We start from the raw sequence: 26757 nt of genomic DNA on the forward strand, positions 1-26757 counted from the left end.
GGTGAAAGTAGTCCCCCCTCCCCCAAAACACACACACACACACACACACACACACACACACACACACACACAAAGGAAACATCAAATCATCATCTACGGACATTCCTTTTGCACAAAGTACACCCCAAGCATATAAAAAGCTATCAGTTTGCCAGTTCCTCATGTGACAGGTTACAATAATTGTTTTTAGTGCTTTTTGAAAATTTGATTTATTTCTTCATGTGATACCAGCACTGCTTCATCACAAATAAGAGGGAAAGCAGAGTCATCTATTCATTGGCTAACATGAAGTAGGGGGACCTCTTCTCTCCTTTAGAACTTTTGCAGTCAACAGAAGAAGAAATGAAATGGGTAAAAGGAGAGCGTGGAGCACTTCACACAACAATACAAGGAAAAGGAACTGATAGCTTACTGTGTGAAGGACTATAAACTATAGGAGACCATCCGCTTGCTTTGACTAAAAAAATTAACATGCGAGTTGGACATTAATTTTCAAATATTTATTCAAAATTAAAATCAACACAAAAATAGTAACAACTACTTTACAAACATTTATAACAAACTATTAATTCTATTACACAGATTACATGAACAGTTGTGTATTTATTCATAATCTATATGTCTTTGGCCATTTTCAGACTTCTGTTACTGGTCCAATGTGTCACCTGTCCAGTTTCACCTTATGAGACCTGCAGTAGTCATCATAAAATGATCCATACTTTACCAATAAGCAGCACAGAATAGGAGGAATGCAATGTATAGCACCATAACACATTTGTATTCTTTAATATTTTAACATTTTTCTTGTGCCCTTTTAAGAAATTACGTCATTCAACATGAAATATAATGGGTTTCTCTCCTAATCACCACCAGGTACATTTTCTCCACTGTTTTGGCAGAAATTTGCCATCTGTTTATGCACTGTATAGCTGTAGTCTGCCTAAGCAAACACTGCCCATGATGTCTTTCATGCAACGTCCAATGTCAGTGGAATGCATCAGTTTGTCACAAGTTACAATCAACATGATTTTTAACGAGGAATTTTACATGCCCATTCAATAGGGAGGTTCCAAACTAGTTGAGTGCAACGTTGTTTAATTGACGTGTATTAACAGGGACAGTAAAACATGAAGAATAGCCATTTCTTTAAGTCAGCATGGGACAAGATGGCGCTGCTGATGCTGGATTACTGGTTATTCTTCGTTTTTCCTATTGATACTGGAGTACTGGTTATTCTTCTTTTTTCAACACGTATCGATGAAACTAATCTAGCATTAGATTAGTCTGGGACCATTGTATCAAATATGCCTGCAAAATTTCACTTTGAAGATCATTTTGTTTTTAAAGGGAAACAAACCAATGCATTCTGTCAACACTAAGCGTTGCATTAAAGATGTGATGAGCAGTATTTCTGTAAGGACGACTGACTACACATCGCAAAATCAAAATTGCAAACATCTGCCAAAACACTGAAGAAATTGGGCCTCAGGTCTCCTAGGAGGGACACCATATATATTACCAGTTAAGTGCCACAAGAGGAACTCAAAACTTAAAATAATTGTCATTCCTATATTACATTAAATGACTAACTGTAATACTGAATTCAGATTCACTACAATAATTCTGATAACATACATACAGTGCATCACACAATTTCACGAGCCTATTTGCACATAAAGTTTACGTAACTATGAGATCCTTTTTCATAATACACAAATGGAGAAACATCAAATGCATGTATTATTCTACAACATATAGCAATTACATATTTTCATCTACACTGGTCACAAACAAAAATAAATGCATCTCATGATATGACAGTGGATTTCTTTATCTACAAACGTTTGTGGCTTAAATGAAATGGCACAAAAAGTTTTTGGTTGTTAGGAATTATATGGTTAAGTACACAATTTTTAAATGCATAACATCATGTTTGGCTGTTTAAATAATGAAATATGTGCTTACTGACAAAAAGTTATTGATCTGTAGTGATTTTCAGTACACGCACCCAGAAGCTCCACCTGTGAATGAAAAACCAGTACAAGCACTCTTTTCTAAAAGTTGTAATGGTACGGCAACAAATTAGTTTAATGGACATAATAAACACTGTCTAATAAACAGTCTGTCATTGTTTTTGGGATATAAACTTATCGACACCAGAAAGCAAATAATAAGAAATCTTTGAAAAATCATAACAGCTCATATATTGTTACAATCGTAAAAACACATGAAGATTAAAATTATGTAGGACTCAAAATGTTGGAATACTGGGTCTTTCATAATTGATGATCATGCTTAGAAACTTGACTACTTTATTTGCACCAGCAATATGTCACACACAAAAAAAGCTGTCTCCCTAATGTCACTGCACACTATTCTATCTCTCATTTCTTAATGCACTGAGGAATGCATATGCTCATTTTGGGAACAGAACTCGTTATGATCTTTCTTAAAAAACAAAGTGTGGTCTGCAAAAAATCATGTGCAGTTTAAAATTTCAATTACTAAGAACGTGAATGATAGATGATATCAATCACTGACTAAAGAATTGGAAAATTTTCACCGTTGAGATTACAGCTATTAAAGTTTAGTATGAAATACATTTACCCATATGTCATGATGTACTCTCCAATAACGGAAACTGAAGTTTGTGCTCCAAAAGCATATTATTTTCTGGAGGAAGCCCAATACAGGCACGCATTATGTTTTCAATACAAGCACGCTGCTTTGCTAAGGCATTAACAACTGGTGTCCCTGGTGGAACTAAGGGAGCCTGAAAAGTAACAAGTGAAACCTATATCTGCAATCATTTTAGTAACAAAAATTTTAAAAAGCACAAGGAGACAATACAGACATAATGAAAGCAGAAATAAATTAAATATATTTCACACAATTTGAACAATTCTTCAAGAGGAATACACATTTAACAAAAAACTTGTTTACCTGCTCAAATGTATTGTGCTGTACTGATTCTCGAATGGAAAGATATAAGTGATTGATATAAAACAGAGATAAGGTTTACAGCAAAGAATGCTCCGGTCTAAAAGAAATTATTTTATTGTTCAATATCTTTACACTGTTAAAGTTTTGTGCCTTTTTATTTGTGTCTTTTGAATATTGTGAAATAAAACCTAAGCAACTTCTTGGCAGACGATCCATGGGCCTTCTAGAGAATATAATCCTGAACCTTCTAATTTGTTGGCTGGGGGGGGGGGGGGGGGGGGGGGGGGATCCGAAATAGCTAGGTTATCGGTCCCCTGACTTAATGCAGCAGAAACTAAGGGAGGAGCAACACCAACAGCACAGTCCAATCGATGGGAAAGGAAGACGGGCAAAGAAATAGGCAGAAGGAACATCAGTGTGGCAGGAAGAGTAAAGAACAGGATGGGAGAGGAGGAGGACACCAGAGGCATTACATGTGGTGAGGTGTTGGCGCTGCCACTGACCCACCCCCATCCCCACACACCAGACCATGACCATGACCATGACCATGACCATACCAGGGTACACATTCAAGAAAAGGGAAAACAAAACAGCACAAAATACCAGACAAAATGTAGGGAAAATCCCCGGCATTGAGGTAAGGCTGAACATCTCCCAAACAAATGCCAATTCTAATCAAGGGACGCCAACTCCAAACAGAAATTCAGGTACTTAAATCTGGAAATCTGGTAGGGCAAACCACTTTCGTGAAGAAAACTGAAGATAAGGAAAATCATGCAAGGCTTGTCTGCTGAGGCCTGTAACAAGGAAGGTGAAAGGGTGTATTTAGTGTGAAGGGCCAAAACATGGGGGCAGTCCAGCAAAATATATGGTTCACCATGAGGGCGGCCCTCCATTATAGAGGGGGGGAAAAAAACAGTGGGTCAATCTAGTATGGTCGATACGAAGACAGCAGAGGATGGTAGATTCCTGGTAGGAGTGGCAGAAGCAAGGATGCCACCTCGCGGGTGCCCCTTAGTAGCACAAAGTTTATTAGGCAGGGGAGTGGGCCGCCAAGATGATCAGCAAACTCATTGCCCATGTAGTCGAGTATCCAACAGAAATTAACCAAACAAGCACCATGCCCAAGGTTGCCGAAAAAGTCATGGATGGCAGAGAGCAATAGATGGAATTGGGGGTGGGGGGGGGGGGGGGGGGCGAGGGGACAGGTTATAGTCTAAAGGCCACTCATCAAGTCCTTACATAACAGAACTTCGTTGAAGTAGGGCCGTTTAACAAAGCACAGGGCCCAGTAAATCAGTTCCACAGAGATGGTGTTCCGTGACGGCAGAAGACATGAAGGCATATCACACAAAATCTGCAGATTTGGAGACAACGATGCAAAAAACAATAGCATCCCAAGACTTCAGTAAAAGGGGCAAAACAAACAATGCAACACCATCAGAGCAATGGAGGCTTTTGGATCGTGGCAGAGATCCGTATGAATCTGTGGTCAAGGAACTAACCAAGGGCGGGTGTTCAGAAGAGAACATGGAGAACAGGACAAAGATGGAAGACGAAAATCGAAATGGAGAGAAGCAAGGCAGAGCCCAAAAAGTAAACCCACCTGAAGGCTGGCAGTGGATGGGCAATGTCTTGAAACCGCAAAAAGACTAGAATAGAAGGGGTGAGTAGGGAAACAGTGGATATGGATGGTATAGGTAACCAGGGGCTGGGACATACAAACTGAAAGAAGAGGCTTTCAGGGTCAACCTGAAGACTATCGAGAGGGTTAGTGCAAAAGGCACCTGTGGTCAAACTGATACCAAGATGGTGGACCAAGTCTGAGAGAAGCAGTGTGGAAGGGCCAGCAAAGCCACAAACTTAAGAACCATAGTCCACATGGAGGAGAAGAGTTTAATGATCTGTGCCCCAAGACATGTGGGCAAGGAACCAAAGGTCACTGAGATAATGGAAACAGCCAATCTTCGGAAGGTGGATATATAAGCTTGCTGTTAAAAATAAGACCCAAAGAACAGAACCTGGGGAGCACTTAGGCATGGGGCATCGAGGTAGAGCTCTGGACTGCAATGGACCATAGTACAGCAACATAAATACACAACTCGTAATTTAAGCGGAGGGAACTGAAAACAGTGTGTGAGGGGGCCCCCATTACCAGCAGATGCCAAAGAAGCGGGATACTTCTCCAGTGAGGTGGAGTGAGCAGCCCCCGGAGGGGAGTGCATGGGAACCGCAGGGGAGTGGGAGAGGAGAGGGGATAAGGAGGAGAGGGAAAAGAACATAACAGGAGCAAAGCTAGATGTCTTAGACACAGGGTGCACATGATCATATTTCTGATGGGCCTCAGTGTTGGATAAACGATCAAGGGACTTTTACTCCTGTCCCTTCTTTTCCTTCTCATAAACTGGAGAATGCAGCAAGCGTGGAGAGTGATCCAGAATGAAATTTCCACTCTATAGCAGTGTGTGCACCGATATGAAACTTTCTGGCAGATTAAAACTGCATATTTGACTGAGACTCATACTCAGGACTTTTGCCTTTCGCAGCCAAGTGCCCTGCAGACAGATAAGAGCTTCTGTGGAGTTTGGAAGGTAGAGATGGGGTACTGGTGGATCTAAAGCTGTGAGGATGGATAGTGAGACATGCTTGAAGGTAGCTCAGTCAGTATAGTATTTACTCGCAAATGGAAAATGTCCTGAGTTTGGTCTCAGTCAGGCACACAGTTTTAATCTGCCAGGAAGTTTTCTGGAGAGTGATGGTCATGACAATTAACGCACAAGGGTGGCAGAACACAGGTGCTCCCCTCATGGAGTGGGTGTCCACATTCACTGCATACAGGGGTCTGCTGTACAGTGGAAAGACATCACCCCAAAACAAAGACACCGAAAACACCTCACAGGTTATGGGACGTACAGACTTCATGTCACACCGATAAACCACGACCTTGACCTTCTCCAGGATGGTAAACCCCTCCCTTCAAATTCCAGTATCAATGTGGTTGTCCTTATGGCCTTTCTGAACACATCAAACAAAACAAATGCCCCGCTGCTCCTCGTCAGCTTGCAGGATGAGGTCCCTATGGAAAATGACACTGAACCATATTCAAAGACTGATGAGGAGTAATAGAGATCGTGATGTTGTCAACATGGTCACATGCATCACGGGCTGCAGAAGTAGTTCTGATCAACAGGGAACCCAATTCCATCTTACTCAGAGTGTCCAATTTTTGTCCTAGTCAGTCATGGTGCAGATCAGGTAGCAGAAAGGGGGTTCACCATAAGGCAGCGAGACTGGCCCTTCCCTCAGTGGGTAGGCAGGGAAGAGAAGGCCACAATGTCATAATAAGCAGCATTAAAGGATCGATTCCAAACTAGAGAGAGGGCTGCAGAAGAATGGCCACGTTTTTGGAGCTTACTATGTTTCACATGAAAAGCATCTGCTCTGATACCATGAACTCCGATAATGGGCTCTTCCCTTGGGTACCACCCAGCCACAGCAGGTACAATCTGGCATGGCAGCCATTGCTGGGAGTTGATGATGCTCCAGAATGATAAGCAACTACTCAGACATACATGGTGAGGTAGCATCTCAGGTATCAGAAGTGTGATCCCTGTGTTGTCAGGGGGCTCAACCAAAAGGGCACATAATAATAACAATACACCCCCCCCTCCCCTTGCCACCCACTGACTGGCTACCGTATTGAAACAAAAACAGGTCAAGGAAAAGATGGAAGATGTGATAAGGCCACATGCCGAAGATGCTAAGTAACTCGGTTTTCCCCTGTTGGGTCACACTATGGAGACTTAACTTTAGATGGAGAGGTCAAACCCCAAAAAGGGGGGAAGGGGTAAAAAAACAATGGAAATAAAAATTAAAAATAAAATAAAATTCAAAAAGGACCAAGAGGAACAGAACCATAAGGGATCACAGTAACCAGGTGGATAGCCCGGGCGATGTATGCATGGACATCGAGAGAGGGGAGGAAGGGGGTAGAGGGAAAGGAGGGGGCATAGGGAAACGGATGGACAGAGGAAAAGGAGGGATGGACAGAGGAAAAGGAGGGATGGACAGAGGAAAAGGAGGGATGGACAGAGGAAAAGGAGGGATGGACAGAGGAAAAGGAGGGATGGACAGAGGAAAAGGAGGGATGGACAGAGGAAAAGGAGGGATGGACAGAGGAAAAGGAGGGATGGACAGAGGAAAAGGAGGGATGGACAGAGGAAAAGGAGGGATGGACAGAGGAAAAGGAGGGATGGACAGAGGGGAGGAAGAAAGGGCCACAATAGGTCACGTCCTACCCACAAAGTCGTGAAAGAGCTGTGGACATTCATAGTCAATGCTGTAACATTTCAATGTATGTACAACAATTATACTTCAATATGGTGCACAAATATTTTTCCTTCTTTATCTTGTGTGGAATTAACTGGAATTGTGACTTCACAATACTGTTTTTCTCATAGAAGATGCTCCACTCATTGTGATCCATTACCCGCCAATCAGTGATTGCAAGCTGAATTGACAGGGCTCTCCGTGCATGTTATTGGAGAGAGAAGAGATTTGTCATATCCTTGTGTCCTGCTACAACATAATATCCAGCCTTTTTTTCCCTTTTTCCTTCTACTGCTGCTCTAGAATATCATTTCACATATTCCCTGCAGTCCCTTCCAACATAAAAGAAAACCTAAGAAGGATTCTCGCACTTCCACAATGTGGTCTTCTGTATGGACATATCTACTTATATGGCACATTTGATCAGTTCTGCTTTCACTCAGAGTGCTATCCAAAATTATTCCATAATACTTTGTCTTTTTTATACAAGTAATAATTTTTTTCCTTAGTAGTTCAACAACTATAAAAATAAATTCATTTTGTTTCTCTTTCACCCATCTTCAAATTTTAAATGTTGCTCTTTCATTACTGGATATCTCCCACCATCAACTGAACCATCTCTAAGAAATTTCCCATGTTTTCTGATGAAATATCTTCACAATAATTGTGGAAAGCACAGTTTTGCTGGGCTAAAAACAGTTTAATTTCAGAAAGGCAATGTAAAATGTTTCTCTATTTCTTGGTCTTATCATTATTTGCCCATGTAATTTTAAAATATATTTACAGTACAACTGTGAAGATGGCGTAGGCTTCAAGAATAATTGAATCTACCAGACATCTAGTTATCATTCTATAGTTGTTAAGTTCCATGCAAAGTTTCATTAAAGGAAAAAAAAATTCTAAAAATTATGAGCACACCCAATGATAATTGCCATGGCCCAAAAATAGGTATTGTTTATATTTTGCACATGTATGGGGCCTCAAACTGCAAACTGCCCCTTGTTTTTTGAACATCTTCAGATTTGATTAAAAATGGTCTGGTTGCCATTAATTTAGATACTCTGCTATTTCTTTGTTGTCACCCTTGCTAAGCAAAAATATTTTCCTTTCTTAATATTTCTAGTAACACTAGTTGTCACTTATGCTAAAACAGCCTTTTGGACAGTGAATCCTTCTGCTATATTGACTGATTAGAAAAGTTTTGATCTGTTAGTTACTACATGGTGTAAGACAATGTCCTCATGAATCAGTACTCTATCTGCTCGAAGTAATTTTCAGACAAGAAGTTTAGAACACTACCACACAAAACCCTGTCTCTCTTGTCAGTTATTATTGCATGACTACCTCATTCTACACCTGGTAATTGATGTCTTTTTTACATACAAGCACCACAATGATAATTATCATAAAAACATTGAAATCAAAAACTATTTTGACATCTTGCATAATTCATGAAAGGTGATTGTTTACATGGACAACCTTTTCGTAAAAGATCTGTTGGAAACCATACTCTGTTAATATTCATGAAAATTTCTCTTTCATCAGAAAGCCTGGAAGTGTACCAGGCAGACCAGATCATCTCATTAAAAATTGGAAATGAAAGCTGCTGATGCACTACTGACTGTATTTTCATACAGTCTTTATGGAAATTTATTTCTCTATTATTTTCTATCAGACTTTTTGACCTGTCTATAAAATTAGAAGTTACAAGGTTCTACAAGAGTAGTACCTTTTGGAGGAATCAATTTAGTTGTACATGCTGGTGATTTCTTGTCATCCTGAAAGATTTCGTCATATAATTCAAGCTTTGCTTGTTCACCCAAAGGGTCAATAATTCACACAAACTGTTCTTTTCCCACGTAAGAATTCAAACAATAGTTCAAAAAGTCAATATACAGTCCTGTTCTTAGCCTCCCAGATTTTGAAGAAGTTGTTATGACATTTTGATACTTTTGAATATATTCATTTAATGTTTTTTAACTTAGGGGCCAAAGTTGCCAATTGCTTCTTGTAAACAAATACTTGATGTAGGACTTTTCCAGAGAGATGAGAGCATACTGAATGGTACACATATGTGTCATTTTATTCATGTTGTGCCTTTTGACAAAAATAATTTTGTTTTCTTTGTCCAATACAGTCCGGTTGTACATCAACTGATACTCAAGCTCTGGAAAGTGAAAACAATCAAAATTGAAGTATTTTGTGAGAGAGTTGTAAAAATAAGAGAGCAAAATGAATCTCTAAATACTTTGCAATAATTTACCTGTCTGATCAGTGTTTATAACAAAATCCTTGGTATCAACCTGAACGACTAGGTTCAAAAAGTGGCTGCATAAGTCAAGGTTTCTTCAATCCTCTTTTTTTAAAACAAACTTTGTCATTTTTCATTAACGACTTCCATGCTTATTTTTGACTTTATGAACTCAGGTGTCAGCAGGTTTAAGTTCAAAATCTGTAAATTATTGTGCTGGTGCTACGGCCTACTGCTGCAATCCCGAGTAGTCACTTGTTGATCATTGTCTTGGGCTTCAACAAAATAATCATATGTCCAGGAATTTATTATTGTATGCTTATCAAATTGACTGCCTCCTTTCTTTATTTCTCCTTCCCACTGGGATGTGTTTCCATATGGGATGAGCCCTTGCAATATTAACAACTTTAATTCCGCAATCCAAAGAAAGATAGTCTACTTATCTTCTTTTTTCTTCTTATAGCTCACATTCAACTGATGAAATATGGTCTGCGACTTTTTCAAAATATTCCTCATCACAGTTTTCATTTTCATGAGCAAGTTTATCATCAGGCACAAGTATTTTTTCAGCCCGCATGTCCATCGTACTTCTTGGGCCAGAGATGCTGGAGTTGGTGGCCATGTGTGTATCCGGTGTGCTTGCTTGTGAGTATGAATGGTTTGTATCTCTTTTATTGATGAAGGCTGTGGTCGAAAGCTGTATGTAGTGTTTCTTAATTGTGCCAGTTTGCAACTTAAAGCACCTACTATACAGTAAGCAGCAATTTGTCTTTTCATACACTGTTGATTAACATGTTACTTATATATTCACCTCCCTTCCTATCTCCTTCCTTTCACAGTTGTTTTTAGTGCATTATTTTTTCCACTTTTTATGTACCCTTCACATTCTAATCTATCTCTGGTTCTCACTACGAGTTGCTTATCATATCTGAACTGAAGCTGGTACACCGCTTATTATTGTACTATCTTTGGCTCTCTTTTTTCTTTTTCTCCTTTCCCTGGCATAACACAGGGTGACAATTATAGAATTATATGAAAGAAAATGTAAATTAGTAACAAACTACAGTGTCCACACAATTTATTCAATATGTAAATGCCATTCCAGATATTCGAATTTAGGTCTTGACAGGTTCAATATCCTGCCATCATTGGCGATGATGTGGCGCAGACGAATAGCGAAATTCTGCAGGGAGACCTGCTGAAGTGTCGGAACATCGAAGCTGTCAATGACCTCATGATTGGCTGTTTTCAGTTCAGCAATGGTTTTGGGGTTATTTCTGTACATGTTGTCTTTAATATACCCCACCAAAAGGAGTCAGATGTGTTCTGACCCAGAGAATATGGCAGCCAATCGAGGCCCATGCCAGTGGTCTTTGGGTACCCCAGAGCCAGAATGCAGTCACCAAAGTGCTCCTCAGGACATCGAACACTCTCCTGCTTCAATGGGGTCGAACTAAATCTTGCATCAACCACATCTTCTAGAATCAGGGGCATTTTGGACATTGGGGATGAAATAACCTTCCAAAACCTTCAAGTACCATTTGGTAGTCACTGTGCCATCACGGAATATCACACTGACTACTCTATGACTGGACATTGCACACCACACAGTCACCTGTTAACGGTGAAGAGACTTGTTGATTCGGATATGTGGGTTCTCTGTCCCCCCAAATGCGCCAATTTTACTTATTGATGAACTCATCCCAATGAAAGTGAGCTTCACTGCTAAACCAAACCACATGCATGTGCATATTAATTCCCATCGTGCCCCACAGCCAACCGTGCAGTTTGAAAGTCCTAACACAAACCATTCATAAGTTATAACGATTTTATTTCATACAGATAGATAATTGTTACCCAGCAGGTCAGACGCTTTTAACCTGGGGTCTGAGCGACATGGCACCTCTCCCATCCCATTTACGCCTCTTCCACTCAACTCTCCTTTGCTCCCTAAACAAGCAACCTATAGTTTGGAAAGTTGGGAGTACTATTTTGTTATTCTTTCAGTAGTGAAGAGAATTGCACCTGTTGTAGATAAGTAATGGTCAGTACTTTAATAATTCCCTGACTAGCAGTTTTCTTTTTATACAAGTAGTTCTAGTTACTGTTAACAATTACATTAATTCCTCCCCAACCTGTGCCTTTGACTGAAGCACGTAAAAATTTCTGCATGTTCTTAAAGACTAATCTGAACAATAAGAACATGAATTTTTGTATTCAGAATAGTTCAACCAAATTTCAAAATTAGGTTAAAAATTGTTATCTGCAGACAATTTTATTAAAAGTTCCTATCTGCCTTTCAAACAGCTGGGAACAGACACTTGTGATATATATGATTATTAAGCAGCAAAATTCAAAGGTAATTTGATTTAGTTAGAAAGAGAGATGAAAAGTGCAAATGACGTATCTTTCTGAGCCTCATATGCTTTAGCATTTAGAAAGCAAGGTCACAAACAGTAAAATTAGATCCAGTATGAGACATTTTAATTGCTGGTCTACCTTCCCTACTTTTGATAAACAGCCTAAGTTTCTAAGTGGGCCAAGGGGTCAATGGATTAGTTTTAGCAGTGCTGAAATGGACGAACTGTACCATTCCATGTTCTAATGTGTGGAAAACAACTATATGGTCTGATAATTTCTATGCTCAGAGTACGGCTTCCTGATTCTATACAAATATCCTCAAATCAAACAGTTTAATTTTACTTAATTGGAGCATCCACACATATGGAGTTAGGCATGCAGCATGAAATGACAAAGAAAACTAAAGCATTCGCGAATCTACACTGATATTACCAATAGTTGGTTCATTATTGCACCAAAAATACACTGAACAATAGGGTACTACAGAACTTTCAAGATTTTCAAATTGTAGATAATATGTTACAATCACTACAGGTTATATTCCGAAAGAGGATGACAAGTAAGCAAACTGTCTTGCTTTCAAAATGCAAAGTTATCATTTTACATGAATATATTAGTATAACATACTTAACAGTAGCTTTCTTGAAGTGATCTTTATGGATTACGTTGACAACACATAAAATTTCAGACGAAGATTGAGTTTTTATGCATTGGTGTCATGTTACAGGGTATTTCTGATGCAATTCTTTTCCCCACTGCTATGGATCTTACTGTAATTAACATAGTGATTGGACAAATGTGTCTAAAACATCACCTGTGCTAATATCTAAGATTAGCAGGATTTGCACAGAGTAAAATTTACTCGCATGAGAAGTTTCCACGCTTTTTATCATTATTGGAACAATTACTAAAATGATAAACTATCAGATATTCAATCAAATTATTTGAAATAGCCTTACAATACTTTCCTGAAAGGCATAAGAAATCATACACAACTTTTTTTTTTCAAAAAAAAAAAAAAAAAAAAAAAAAATAATAATAATAATAATTTGGCCACTGTCAAAGCATTTGCTAGGTGGTACCTTATCAGTACTTCATAATCTCTAACTTAGACAACAAATAATTGCTGTAAATGTTCAGCATAACTCAAAACTTGCAAATAAATTCATATGGATTTCTCACAAACTCTACTTTTGTGAGACAAGTGTACTTTTTTCTGGGGTACAGATTTTTTGCATTTGTTAAGAGACTTAGGTACCCACTTGCAAGTCCTGTGCTCTTAACCTTTCTATAACATTCTCAAACTTCCTGTGATGTTCTCCCAACATTTTTGAAGGAATATTCTGACCAGTGACTGCCACTTCAGTTCTCAATCCCTTTTTGATACCCATATCTTTGAACACAAACCCCGCACTTCCAAGCCAAAACCTTCTTCAAGGATGATGGATAAAAGGTTACCACACCACACAGCTCCAATGGGGCTCCAGGGGTTGGTTGCTGATTTATACCATGCACAAGATCAAACCACACTTACGTTTATATAATATATAGTGATTTGTTGGTTATGAATGTTAAAGGAACTGTTACTGCCGCACTCTCAATATTCTTTATATCACAATAGAGCAAGACATCGAAACATTGCACTCTGAATGTTTAGTGGTTTATAATTCCTAAATTCACTGTTTTGGTCAATACCGGAACCATTACATCACTGTTACTTTACGTCATGTTAATGACAGCTCCTGATGGTGCACATATCTACTAAACATTAACGTCCCTAAATTTCCCTTGTTCCAACCAAAAAGCACATTCAGCACATGTGACTGAATACCCATATAACCTCGCACACTTCTACTCTCATTGACAGATATCCTATGGCTCTTAAGTGCCCAGTGACTAAACCACGTATTGCACTGTGAAACTGTGCATGATAATGCTCAGGTGTAAACTAGTATATAAAGCATGCTAGAACAGAAGACATTACTAGCTATAAGTCTTCCAACCTGCAAATAGTACACATTGTCTAATACATTCCATAACATAGTTTTTATCACTAATATGATTCATGGAACAAGTATTTATCAATGGTGTCAAAGATTTACGCAGTGTCTTAAACATCCATGGGTGACATTACCAATAATTGTTGCGGCTACATCCTGTATATTCAATTCGTAAGATTTGACAGTTGTTCATCAAAAATAAGAATGTGCATATCTGTACATAGTACATGCTAATGAACATTAAATAAATGTAAAATACTTATTTTATAGATTAGTTATGATGTCAACCAATAGTGTCTAAAAGAAATGTAATGGACGATGAATGTCTGAAAAGAATGAGAACTATGTTCAGGTTACACACACACACACACACACACACACACACACACACACACACACACACTCCCTTACCTTGCATAAGTAGCTCAGTACTGAGAGGACAGGGTGGAAATTTGAGTATTCAGAGTGAAGCTCATCGGGAGACCTGAATTCGATTCGGGTGCACAATTCAGTGAGAAGTACTAGATCCAGTATGATCGGACTTGCAAGTAAAGAATCCTCACATGTATTGTGAATTACTATAGTATTATGTCCTCCCATCATTATCTCTGAGATATATTCATCCATCGCTCTTTTACTGTCACCTGGAACAAGTCAATGGATCTAATGGTCATCATTACCATAAAGCACCTGCACAGTTTTTATACTTACACAACAGACAACTGTAAACTCACTTTTTGAAAATAATAATTGGTCATAACTTTTGATAACACAAAATATCAGTTTTTCATGACAATATTTTTGTTCAGTTAGGAAATACAATACATGAGGTCTTGTTTGGCATTTATAGTTTTAAAGATAGAATAACATGATAATTGTCACTACAACAATTTTAGTAAATTACTACATTGAAGTGCGTGTGCGCACTGCTTCCTCGTCCGATAAGTTGAACAGAAAAGTGATCCATTCTAACCACTTTATTCAATTCCACAAACTTTATAATAACCACGTAGAATAGCAAAGGAAAAAAAGAGGTGAGGTAAGGGCATATACACAGAAACAAAAATTGTATTTCTTGCAATGTTGAGTGACTGCAAGAACAAACTTGAGTCAGTTTCCTTCTTCGTTTTATTCTTCCTCAGCATTTGTCCTATAATGTAGTGAGGTCTACCCCTTATAGCTCTCTGTCTCCATTTGGTGTGATTCTGTGCTGGGTCAGGATGGAGACTCACTATCTTGAGGTCTATATGATAGGGTATCCAGCCGATGCTGTGTCAGTCTCATGACAGGTTGTTTATAATCAACTTTCAACCAAAGCCCACACTTTGCTAATGATATGCTATAGGTATGAGTCCAAACCACAATAGACTGCTTTTCCTTGTCCTCTCAATAAGTGCCACCTCTTTACTGCCTGCAAATTTCATCAGTGGCCATATGATCTTGAAGTGTCACACCAGATGCCCTTTGAAGTACTTTGGTTTGCACCATACAAGGCAACTGGATGGCTTACAGAGTGGTATATTTTGGACTTTAGGTGGTCCACGATCATACCCCTGTAACTGCCTGCCAGTGATATTTGAGCCAAGGTTTTTGAAGCGATGTGTTTCTGGCAGATCTGTACTGTCATCATGCTGGCATTCATATTATTTGCACCTGTTGACAAAATATTCAGTCTTCTTTGCCTTCAGACTTAGTCCAGATGGTCCAAGGTGGTTCTTCAACGCTTTGACTTTTCACTGAAGATTGTTCTCGTCTTTATTAGCCAGAAGAACTTTACAATATAGCAACATCCAAGGTGCAAATTTCTGAACGTCTCTGGTGAAAGTGTGCATATTTATGATGCAGAGAAGGGGAGAAAGAACAGATTCCTTTATTTACACTTGCAGTTAAAATACTCAACAGAATTAACTGATAATGCTCTTACACAAGTCACACTGATCAAACATTTTACAATAAATTTAAAACTTCATAAAGGAATTGGGAAAGCATGAAATTTATGGCTAATAATACTGCAAACAAACAATGGAAACTTTAGGTAGGAATATCAACAATGTGGGAAAAGATAGATTGACACAATAAGTTGCAGACAGGCACAATTAAAAGACACTTGCTCAAAGATTTTGGCCACATCCTTCATCAGAAAAATAGAAACACACATCATTCATATGCACAAACAAGCACACTTCACACACACTTGACTGCCAACACCGGCAGCTCAGGCCGGAAGCCGGACCTAGATACTCAGGTTGGCAGTTGTGTGCATGAGGTGTGCTTGCGTGTGTGTATGAATGGTGTGTATTTCTCTTTAGATGATGAAGGCCATGGCCAAAAACTCTGTGTAAGTGTCTTAATTGCGCCTATCTGCAACTTAACAAGTCATGTTTATGGTAAATAGCAATTATTTCCTACATTGTTAATAGCGCAAACAAACTTATTTTAAGCAGAATATTTACATCACACATACATGTTTTGTTTTCTGGAACTACACTGCATCACATCTGAACGTTACATACAAGATGTGCACATGTTGCTTAAAATGCACACTAACGGTTGGATGAAAAGCGTGGGGGAGTCGCACGAACCATGGCAACGCGCCTTAGACCGCACAGCTACCCCACACAGCCATTGGATGAAACAAGTAAATATGGTGTCAAGTAGTCATTCCTCCCTTTAATGACAACATCTTTCAAATGAGCTGCTGAAGGAAAACGCAGCTCCCTCTGTGTTACACAGAAAATCTTAGCTATGCCAAAGCTCACAACTAGAAAACTATGTACTTAGAAGTTACAAATGCTCCAACATTCTGAATAATATAGAAATCCCACTGTTCAAAATAATTACTGTATATGTATTGACTGAAGAGGAGTATGGATGCTATGTTCCCATTCAAAGGCAACAGTGCAGACAACAGCTACATCATCACCAAGGTACAGAGATGAGCTGACTAGACATGTTACAAACTCAAGAAGACTGTCAGAATCCTCACAGTTGAATACGCACATGATTTTCTACGTTCACAGTAATGACTCAGAAAATGCCACCTGTTGTAAACCACCCCCTGCTCTCCAAGTTCACGGCCCTCAAAATCACATGAACAAGCGCGCGCACGTGCACCCCCCCCCCCCCTCCACACACACACACACACACACACACACACACACACACACACACACACACACTCTACATGTAATACTCACCTACATAAGGCACATATTTTATTACAACACAGTGATCCGGTTTTTCTTCTGGTTTGTATAATATTCTGTTTGACTCCACCATGTCATCTACAACACTGCTTTTAGAAATCTGAAATATGAAATGAAAATCATATAGAGTAAGAAATTGTTAGAAACTAAAGATGTCTAAACTTTTTCTATGAACTCAAACTCTTACACAATTTAAACTACAATGCACATACAGAATGGAAAATCCAGGATGGACTGTAACAATAATATAAAAAATATAATTGCTATTCATCATATAGCGGAGATGCTGAGTCACAAAAAGAGCTTTTAACACCCAAGGGTCACACACACACACACACACACACACAAACGCAACTCACACACATGACAACACTTCAGAAATACTCTTTCTACACTGGTTTTTAATATCCCATTTACATATGAATGTTCCCTCATTGTAATACATGTGAAACATTTTAACTTTTAAACACAACAACAATATGTTATATTACATATGCATGTAAATCAACTGCATTGACTGAAGAAATATCACATATAATATGTCTATATTAAATTATAATACAAACTATCATTCCAGAAAAATTGGTATTCCTCATTTTATAGTCTCTACTGTAAACACTACCAATATGATTTGTAGACTGTGCAACTAATATGCACAAAGATAGCTAAACAAATATTTGGTAGGTTGGAATGCATACCTCCTTGGACCGAAACTGTTGGGGTGCCGACAGATTACAACCATCATTATTTCCAAGATGATTGTAACTCACTATAGAAACAGGCTTAATCCCAGCAGTCACCAAAAAATCCACTAACACTGATTTCAGTTTTGTCTGGCCAGATTTGAAGTCATCTCCACCAATCAACACATTGTGTTGCTCAGCTAGCTGAATGCAGCCAGGAACAAATGTGTTTTGTGGAGATCCATTTAAGTATGGACTCTGCCAAGCAAAATCATTCCCATTAAAATTATTTATGAATTACACTATTTAAAGCTACACCTAAAAGTATGCTAACACAACATACAACACAAACTCAACCTGAGGGAGTGGTTGAATTAGTATCTTTGATAATTATACTTTTAAGTGCCATACTTTCCATATTTGTCATTTCACTTGAGTCTCATGTAAATAAATAGTGGACGTCAATTGAACAAGTAGTTTGAAAGCCGAAGTGCCTTACCAGGTGTGGTCCCACTGAGAATGATATGCCCTGGCTTCCCCACGGTTGTGTCAATTAACTGACCCAAGCAGTTATGGGGAGGACCTATGGTTCTAACAGGCTTCCAAAGCACTGTGCAACTTTGCATTTTCACACATATAAATTGTAGCCACAAGGGAATGCAGCAATCAGTGGTTAAAAAAAAATTCCTTAGAGCAAGCATGAACTGAACATCAAATCTTTGGATTAACAGTCATACAAATTCACACAGGCACTGAGCTAATCATTTTAATGAATTATATTGACTATGTAACTGTTGCTAAATTTCATCGTAATGTACACAGAGAGCAAGCTGTTTAAGTTTTAACATCTCTAGTAACAAACATATTAGCTATTCATTACAAATTTTGGATAGACAATATCTAAAACTATTACAAATATTGTACAATTGACAGAAGCACCAATTGCAAGAATGAGAGAAGAGCTAAAAATAAATGACATCAAAGAATCAGACGTAACAAAGAAACTTAAGAATAAAGTATTAAATTTCAAAGGAAAAGACAACATGGATTGAGGAGACAGGGTACTGGAAGAATAGGCGACAATGAAGAAGAAGAAGAAGAACAGAAGTAATTAAACGGTCTAAGTTGGTTAATATTAAGCTCAGAAATTACAAAAATCAATAAACCTGTAGCTCTTGCTGTGACAATCCCAAGCATAGAGGACAACCTTACAGAAAAGCCACAAAAGAACTTAAAATATGAAGGAATCTTAGTGGCACCACAGGGAATAACAGACCAAGTTTTAACTAGATGAGCAAGCATTCAAGGCAATTGAGTAAAAATGTTTCCAGAAGAACGAAGCTAACTAAAGAGAAGCCTGAAGGGATAATTTTGAGGAAACCCAAATGATTATTCCAAAAATTACACATACTGTGCCAGATTACAATGTCTTCTTTTTTGTAATGCCTTGCATTTTTTTCTCACCCAGTATCTCAAAACTTTGATGGTTTAGAACCATTTCTAAGAAATTATAATGGAGACATAATTTTCAAAAGATATACCAAATTTGAACAACAATATGGAAACGATGCAAGAAAAGCATGCTTGAACATAAACGCAGGTGCCAGCCAAGCTTGCAGGTTATGCTATTGCATTTGACCATCAATAGCACCTGTGCAATGTCTTCAATACATTGAAAGTTTCAGTCGTGGTCACAATAGTGTTCTATGTAGTCGTGACTGCATTATGTCAGAGCTCAGTACAGTCGAAAGTGGGCAAATTATTGGTGCTTGTATGGTGAGCTCTTTTTCCGCAGTTGGAGTGTTAGGTGTTCCAAGAAGCACTGAACCAAAGATCTATACAACATACAGGAAAGTGGGATATTATCATCTGTTAAGTCATAACGCAGACAAATGTGTGTGTTGAGTGATGGTGACAGACAATCATTGAAGAGGATTGTGATGAAAAATAAGGAGACTAAGGAGACGACAGCTACAAAATTCACTGGAAAACTGAATATCGCACTCACGAATTCTGTAAGCACCAAAAAAACATGAAGGGAGCTCCATACGCAGGAAATTGCAGGATGAGCTGGAACTGCAAAAAAACCTTGTCATCAGTTATACAAATGCCAATAATAGGAAAGCATTCTTTCTTGGCCACCACAGTCACAAGGTCAGAATATTACTGACTCTTTGTGGTCTACTTTGGAGAGAAGGGTATGTGACTACTATCCACCTTCATCATCATTATATGAACTTGTCACAATTTTGCAGGAAGACAAAGACTCCCTTGAAAACCATACAGGACGTGGATTTACCACTCTGAGATGACTGGAAGGTGTCTTGAATGCCAACGGGATTCCTACTCTGTATTAGGCATAGTAATGTGTTGTGTTCTTGGTGTTTCTATATTTTGCCCACCTGGAGTAACTCATGTATTAAAATAGATAGTACTGCAGTTACTAAGTGATAAATACAAAAAAATGCTAACTAAAAAATAGATGCATATTTTAAATATACTTCTTTCAGCAGAACTATGAGTGCTGAAGTAGCAGGCACAGGTAAATTACAAGCTGTAAATATTTTAGCAATAAAAGATGTTCCTTAAACTGAATTCCTAGCATTATACATTTTATTCACTCAACCACTGAAGTGACCCCTTCTGTGATTAATCTAGTGGTTAACATCAGCGCCTATCATGGGGAGGTTCCAGGTTTGAGTCCTGTGGCCGTCTCACATTTTTCTTTAGTGGAAAGATATAGAAAGGGTTCAATCTGATTCTTAAAGACCAACTGAGAAACTGTATAAATTACAAAGCAGTGGAACTGATGCACAAGACACAAAAGTGCCATCAAATGAAAAAGACTGCATCAGGCTGTGAACTACATGCCATATTTTCAGTACCAAACTTTAATAAATTAATAAACAACTTACACAAGTTTGAAATGTACTTCTAAGTAGTTTACTATTTTATTAACCCACACAGTGATTTATAATTGAAAACAAATCAAACAGACTTAACGACATGCATTTCCAATTTAACTTGCAACATATCTATCCTAAAACAATGAACATATGCTTCCATTTTATCAGCATTTTTCAAAGATTAAACCTTTATTTCCGACACTGTACGTAACGCCAAGTGTGTTTATCATAGATATGACTTGTAGAAGTTCTCAATTACTCTCTCTCTCTCTCTCTCTCTCTCTCTCTCTCTCTCTCTCTCTCTCAGTACTAATTTTAAAAAAATGTTGGAGCAGGAGGAAATACTCCAGTCATCTTCAATTTCTTTATGTTTAACTATTTAACTATACTGATGATTAATATTAGTCCTGTTTCTCCTACAGCTTGGATATAAATAACATTGATTTCTACAACCAAGACATTAATTGCACAACCTTACTTAAATAGTTTATTGCCATTACCTGCCTTTGTTTTTAAGGTAATATGTATTACTACTTACACCCTCCAATATAGAAGCAACAGCGTACAGTGTTGATGGAGATATTTCACTGGCATTACTTTGTATGGCTGAAATCAAATTTTCACTTGTGTCATTAATACCCGGCAGAACATCACAGAATCTTTCAGTGTTTGCTGTCCACAGAACTATAACTTTATCCAGTTTCTTCATCTTCTTAAATTCACGAATATCTTTTCGTATCTGTTCAACCTGATCCCACTTAGTCCCAGTGAGTACGTTATCTGCACGTCCAGCCTGAAAATCAGCACGATGACTGAAAAAATTGTCTCTTCAATAAATGCTACACAAAGAAATAAATCCATCCATCCACAAACTCTTAGTTTACACTCACACATATCCATGAGGAATTGGTTCTTGCTTACAGAAGGCACACATGTATCAAAACCCACTTGAAAAGTTTCAAGAACCTATGTTAAGTGAGGAATCTATGAATGCACTCCAAACCCCTATGTTTCGCTCCTATAGTGGCAGCAAAGGACAAGATTAGACCAGTTACAGAATGCATAGAAGCATGTAAGCAGTAATTCTTATCATGTTCCATATGCAGACTGAGTTGAGAGAAATAATGGGATAGCGATACACAAATAGTATCGTGTATACAAGATATGAAAGGGTACCGCTTTCGCAGAGCTGTCATCCGTACTCAGGTGATTCATGTGACGGTTTCCAACGAGATTATGGTTGCACAATGGGAATTAACAGGCTTTGAACTTGGAATGGTAGTTGGAGCTAGACACATGGGACATTCTAATTTTGGAAATGGTTAGGGACTTCAATATTGCGAGATTCACAATGTTAACAGTGTGCTGAGAATACCAAATTTCACTTATTTCCTCTCATCACAGACAACGCAATGGCTCATGGTCTTCACTTAATAACCAAGAGCAGTGGCATTTGTATTGACTTGTCAGTGCTAACAGACAAGCAACATTGTGTGAAATAACCACAGAAATCAATGAGGGACATGTGACGAAGTTATCTGTTAGGACAGTGCAGTGAAATTTGGTATTAATGGGCTACAACAACTGAAAATCAATGTAAGTGCCTTTGCTTACAGTACAAGATCGCCTGCAATGCCTCTCCTGCACTGGTGACCACATCGACTGGATGCAAGAGGACTGGAAAACTGTGGCCTGGTCAGACGAGTCCCAATTTCAGTTGGTAAGAGCTGATGGTACGGATCGAGTGTGGTGCAGACCCCATGCAGCCGTGAACTTGAGTCATTCACAAGGCACTGTGCAAGCTGGTGATGGCTCCATAATGGTGCGGGCTGTGTTTGCATGGAATGTACTGGGTCACTGACTGGAAATGATTATTTTCGGCTGCCTTAAGACCATTTGCAGTTATTCATGGACTTCATTTTCTCAAACAACACTGGAATTTTTACAGATGACAATGCACCATATCACTGGGCCACAATTGTTCACCACTGGTTTGTAGACCATTCTGGACACTTCGAGCAAATCATTTGGCCACTCAAACCACGTGACATGAATCAGATCAAACATTTATGGAACATAATCGAGAGGTCAGTTTGCAAACAAAATCTTGCACTGGCAACACTTTTGCAATTATGAACAGCTACACAAGCAGCATGGCTCAATGTTTTTGCAGGGACTTCCAATGACTTGAGTCCATGTAAAGTCGAGTTGTGAACTGCACCTGGCAAAAGAAGGTCCGACACAATATTAGGACTTTTGTCAACTCAGTATAAATGGAATGGGAAGAAGCTCTAATATGTGTTATGATGGAAAGTACCCTGTGCCATGCACATGATGATGATGATGATGATGATGATGATGATGATGATGATGATTGCAGGTCGATGAATGGCAAGATTATCAGAACCTCTACAGAATATCAATTAAATGCTTATGGAAAATAAAGTTTTTCCTTGCAAGCAATCTTCCTGGGACAATGGCCCGTGGACACACGTTAGACACTTTAAAGACTGCCTGGCAATAACGACATACCAACAAACTAAAATGTGTAATAAAAAATCACGCATGGAAGTGTACACTTCCGTATGCAAATTTGTGCCTTTCCCATTCTTAAAGCTATATACAGTCATGACATAAAATATTAAATAAAATGAGAATTAGCTGAAGAAAGTGCTAAATGTTACTGCCTGGTACATGTGAATGGCTGATACTAATAAAAACAGGAAAGAAGTCAATCACTGTGAGAACAAATATATGCTGGGTAACAGTCCTATACACAGATGTTGGAAGTGCTTAAAAAATAAATAAATGATAGCAGTTCTCAATTTAACAGTATTTACTAAAGGAGAAATGGACATACATTTAAAACTGTAAGACTGATTCAGATAACCGTGGCTGGCTTGATCACTGACTAAAACAGGATGAACCAGATACTCTGTGATACAGCAAAATACCTACCCAATAATTTAGGCAGCAGTCATGACAACACACACAATATTAAAGCCATTTCCACAATCATCTCATTGTTTTAAAACCATGGGCTATAGCATTACCATAAAAACTGTTGCCCTATTGTGAACATAAAATGCATTCAAGTAAGATGTTGTGTACCTACAGTAATATGGCACAAAGACAGCACATTAGTGGGCCATCCTGCCAGAGGAGTGGCCTGTGCAGCAGAGGACAGGACCCTCTTCAGTGCGACTTCTTTCCATCTGTGTTACTGGAATGATGTTCACCAAGGCAAAACTGTAGGCTTCATCAGCCTTAATTTATTACTTTGTACATCCAGCCACATATTCTCCCACTGACATGTAACTCTGATCCTCAATAATCAGGTAATATCAGTCAAGGGAACAGCTTGAGGCAGTACATTACTTATCTTGCATGCATCCCTTGCCGCAGAATACTACTACTCTCCCTTGATGTTACAGTATGAAAAGTGTGTGTCATATGTTCTGTGCCACTTTCCTGGGTACATTTGCTGAATGGTCTGCACAGCATCAGGGCAGACAAGAAAGTTATTCCATCAATTTCACTATACTGCTCCAGTGCCTTTAGGATTGATAGAGCTCTGCAACAAAGACTGTAAAAATTCGTCCAGAAGTTTACTCTTAAAGACACAATAATAGAAAACAACTAAGTAACCTATAGTATTTCTCACTTAGACCCAACAGTGCAAATTAATTTCACTGCACCTCTAAACACACATAAAATGCTTGCTTAAAAGTAAAATTTGGTGCACAAGATCCCTTGCACTTTGTCAGATTTAAATATTGTATTGCTCTCACTACTAACAATGGGGGAGCATATTTGTTCCAGTCCTGTGTTAAAACATTCAGGTCCTTCATTCTAATTCTAAATTATCATACTGCTCTTCTGTGATTTAAATACATTTGTTCTACTGACTGTTGGACAAGAAGATTAAAGGTCAACTGGGGGATTAACCAGAAATTATATGCATGTTGCACCAAAGAGAACTTCTACGGGTTGGTTAGAGGTAGTTCCCTTGTCTCTACAGAGGCTGGGTTTACCGAGCTTGTCCCATGCTCCAATGCCAATCTCATGTCCTTATAGTGAGCTGATTCTAAAATTTTTAAATGGGAAGCTTGTTCAGAACCATAAACAATATAGCCATAGTACAAGATGTGACCTATCAAAGGCTCTGTAAAATACTGGGGTACCTATAAGCTCCCAACATTTGACACTTAGTTTACAGCATTTAACGCTCTTGCTTGGAGATGCTTCACATATACCAACCCAGCAAGTTTCTCATCAAAGATGATGTCCAAGAACTTTACTGTTTCCTCAAAACTAAGAGTGATGTTCCCCAGCACCAGTTTGCATCTATTACAAACATTACCTATACGCACGCACCTCTCTCTCTCTCTCTCTCTCTCTCTCTCTCTCTCTCTCTCTCTCTCTCTCTCTCTCTCTCTCTCTCTCTGTGTGTGTGTGTGTGTGTGTGTGTGTGTGTGTGTGTGTGTGTGTGTGTGTGTGTGTCGAAACATTGAAGCCTGTCTTTTTGCAGCTGTCTTGAGATTGAGAGTGAAAGACAAACAGATGATTGAAAAATCATCCACAAAAAGAGTGCACTTAACACTCTCCCTCAGGGACATCATTCTCCTGGGTATGTCAGCCAGAGAGCTGGCAACCCAACCTAAAATACTGTCCTGAAAAGAAGGGAGATAAAAACCTGCAACAACAGTCTAAAATTAATTCCTAGACCAGCGAAGATGACCGAGCTTGGAAAGAAGCATGAGGTATATACAACTGCATTATTGAACTTCTTTGCCAGTGGGGATGGTTTTTATGAGGGTTACAAATGCTCAAATTAATATTTGTCAATTAATAAATGTAACACTGCAAAATTAACAAACTGTTATTATTTTAAACATACTCAATGTTGTCACAGAAAATATAACACAATGTCCTCATCCAAACCACGGTCTGTCCTCTAATTGGTAAACAACTCTCATTATGTCAATATGTGGTACTCTGATAGTTTTTTATATATGCTACTAAGATTTGTTTCTGCATAAGCAGTTCTGTGTTTTGACCAGTGTAATCATGTGCGTAGTCCATATGGCTACATGGAGATCTTAATCTAGAGCTATTTTATTAACACTAAACAGAAACAAAAACAAATACCACCCGACTCTACACAAAATTAATGACAGCATTACAAGAATAAAAGAAACTAGTGGGTAAAAAGGAAAAAGTCACAACAGCTTTTTAATTGGGTACCTGATTATCTGCAACAAAATCACCAAAGAAAATAGCAGGTCGTGGCTTCCTGTTTTTCATATGTGGATAGAGTTGCTGCTGTAAGTTCCAATTCAGAACACAAGCCCTTGCCATTGCATCAGCCAAATTTAGTGAAGATATATCCCAGCCATCAACTACCACATCATTGGGATTCACCATTGGCAGCATGTCACTCATGGGAACATAAACATCTTCACCACCATCGCCAACTCCTAAACGGACTGTAGAGGCCTGTGTTATTGAACCATACCTGCAACAAATTTTAGTATTTATTCTTTAAACATTTGTATCATGAGACATCTGCATTTCACATGGGTGACATACATGTTTTTAATCAAAGATTTAATTAATTAATACAATTATAAAACAACTTACTGCACGTTTTGCTACTGTCTTTCTCTGTAGTGTTCTTAATTGGTACACTCCCAGCCAGTGTCTACGGGATGGACAGAATGACAGAACTGTTTAAGCGACAATCTGGTGTAGATATTTCTCATTATCTCCACATACGCAAATCAGTACACCAGATGTTATGATTCAGCAAAATGTTTTAAATTGTTTCACTCAATAAGATATTGAAATATTCATCACAAGCACTGTCTTCTTCACTGCAACCAGTTTGTTTCTTCTTACAATACTTCTCATGGGGATACTACTATATGGGAAAGAAATTGGTAAAATTATAAGGCTTACCCAAACTCGTTTACTGTGTTTCAGTTTCTCATGTGTTCATTTATGTGAAAGAGATTTCTTCTATTGGTGAAAGAAGAGGTGGGAGGGGGAGAGAATAATGATTGTCTTGTCATAAAT

The 26757-nt window shown here is 38.5% G+C and overlaps 1 protein-coding gene across 3 annotated transcripts in view; it reads right to left on the reverse strand.

Annotated features, from left to right (window-relative positions):
* Positions 1-478: 478 nt before the first annotated feature.
* Positions 479-26757, reverse strand: part of LOC126457598 (inositol-3-phosphate synthase 1-A) — a 70578-nt gene continuing 44299 nt past the window's right edge. For all 3 annotated transcript variants that reach the window (XM_050094038.1, XM_050094039.1, XM_050094040.1), the window contains exons 4-10: positions 25927-26197; positions 21218-21472; positions 17789-18031; positions 17082-17190; positions 14296-14528; positions 2608-2773; positions 479-2021 (exon numbers count right to left, since the gene is read on the reverse strand). In XM_050094038.1, the coding sequence (XP_049949995.1) occupies positions 2615-2773; positions 14296-14528; positions 17082-17190; positions 17789-18031; positions 21218-21472; positions 25927-26197 (1270 nt within the window). In that variant the 3' untranslated portion in view covers positions 479-2021; positions 2608-2614. The remainder of the gene's footprint in view (positions 2022-2607; positions 2774-14295; positions 14529-17081; positions 17191-17788; positions 18032-21217; positions 21473-25926; positions 26198-26757) is intronic.

Source organism: Schistocerca serialis, chromosome 2 (genome assembly GCF_023864345.2).
Source record: "Schistocerca serialis cubense isolate TAMUIC-IGC-003099 chromosome 2, iqSchSeri2.2, whole genome shotgun sequence".
Lineage (NCBI taxonomy): Eukaryota > Metazoa > Arthropoda > Insecta > Orthoptera > Acrididae > Schistocerca > Schistocerca serialis.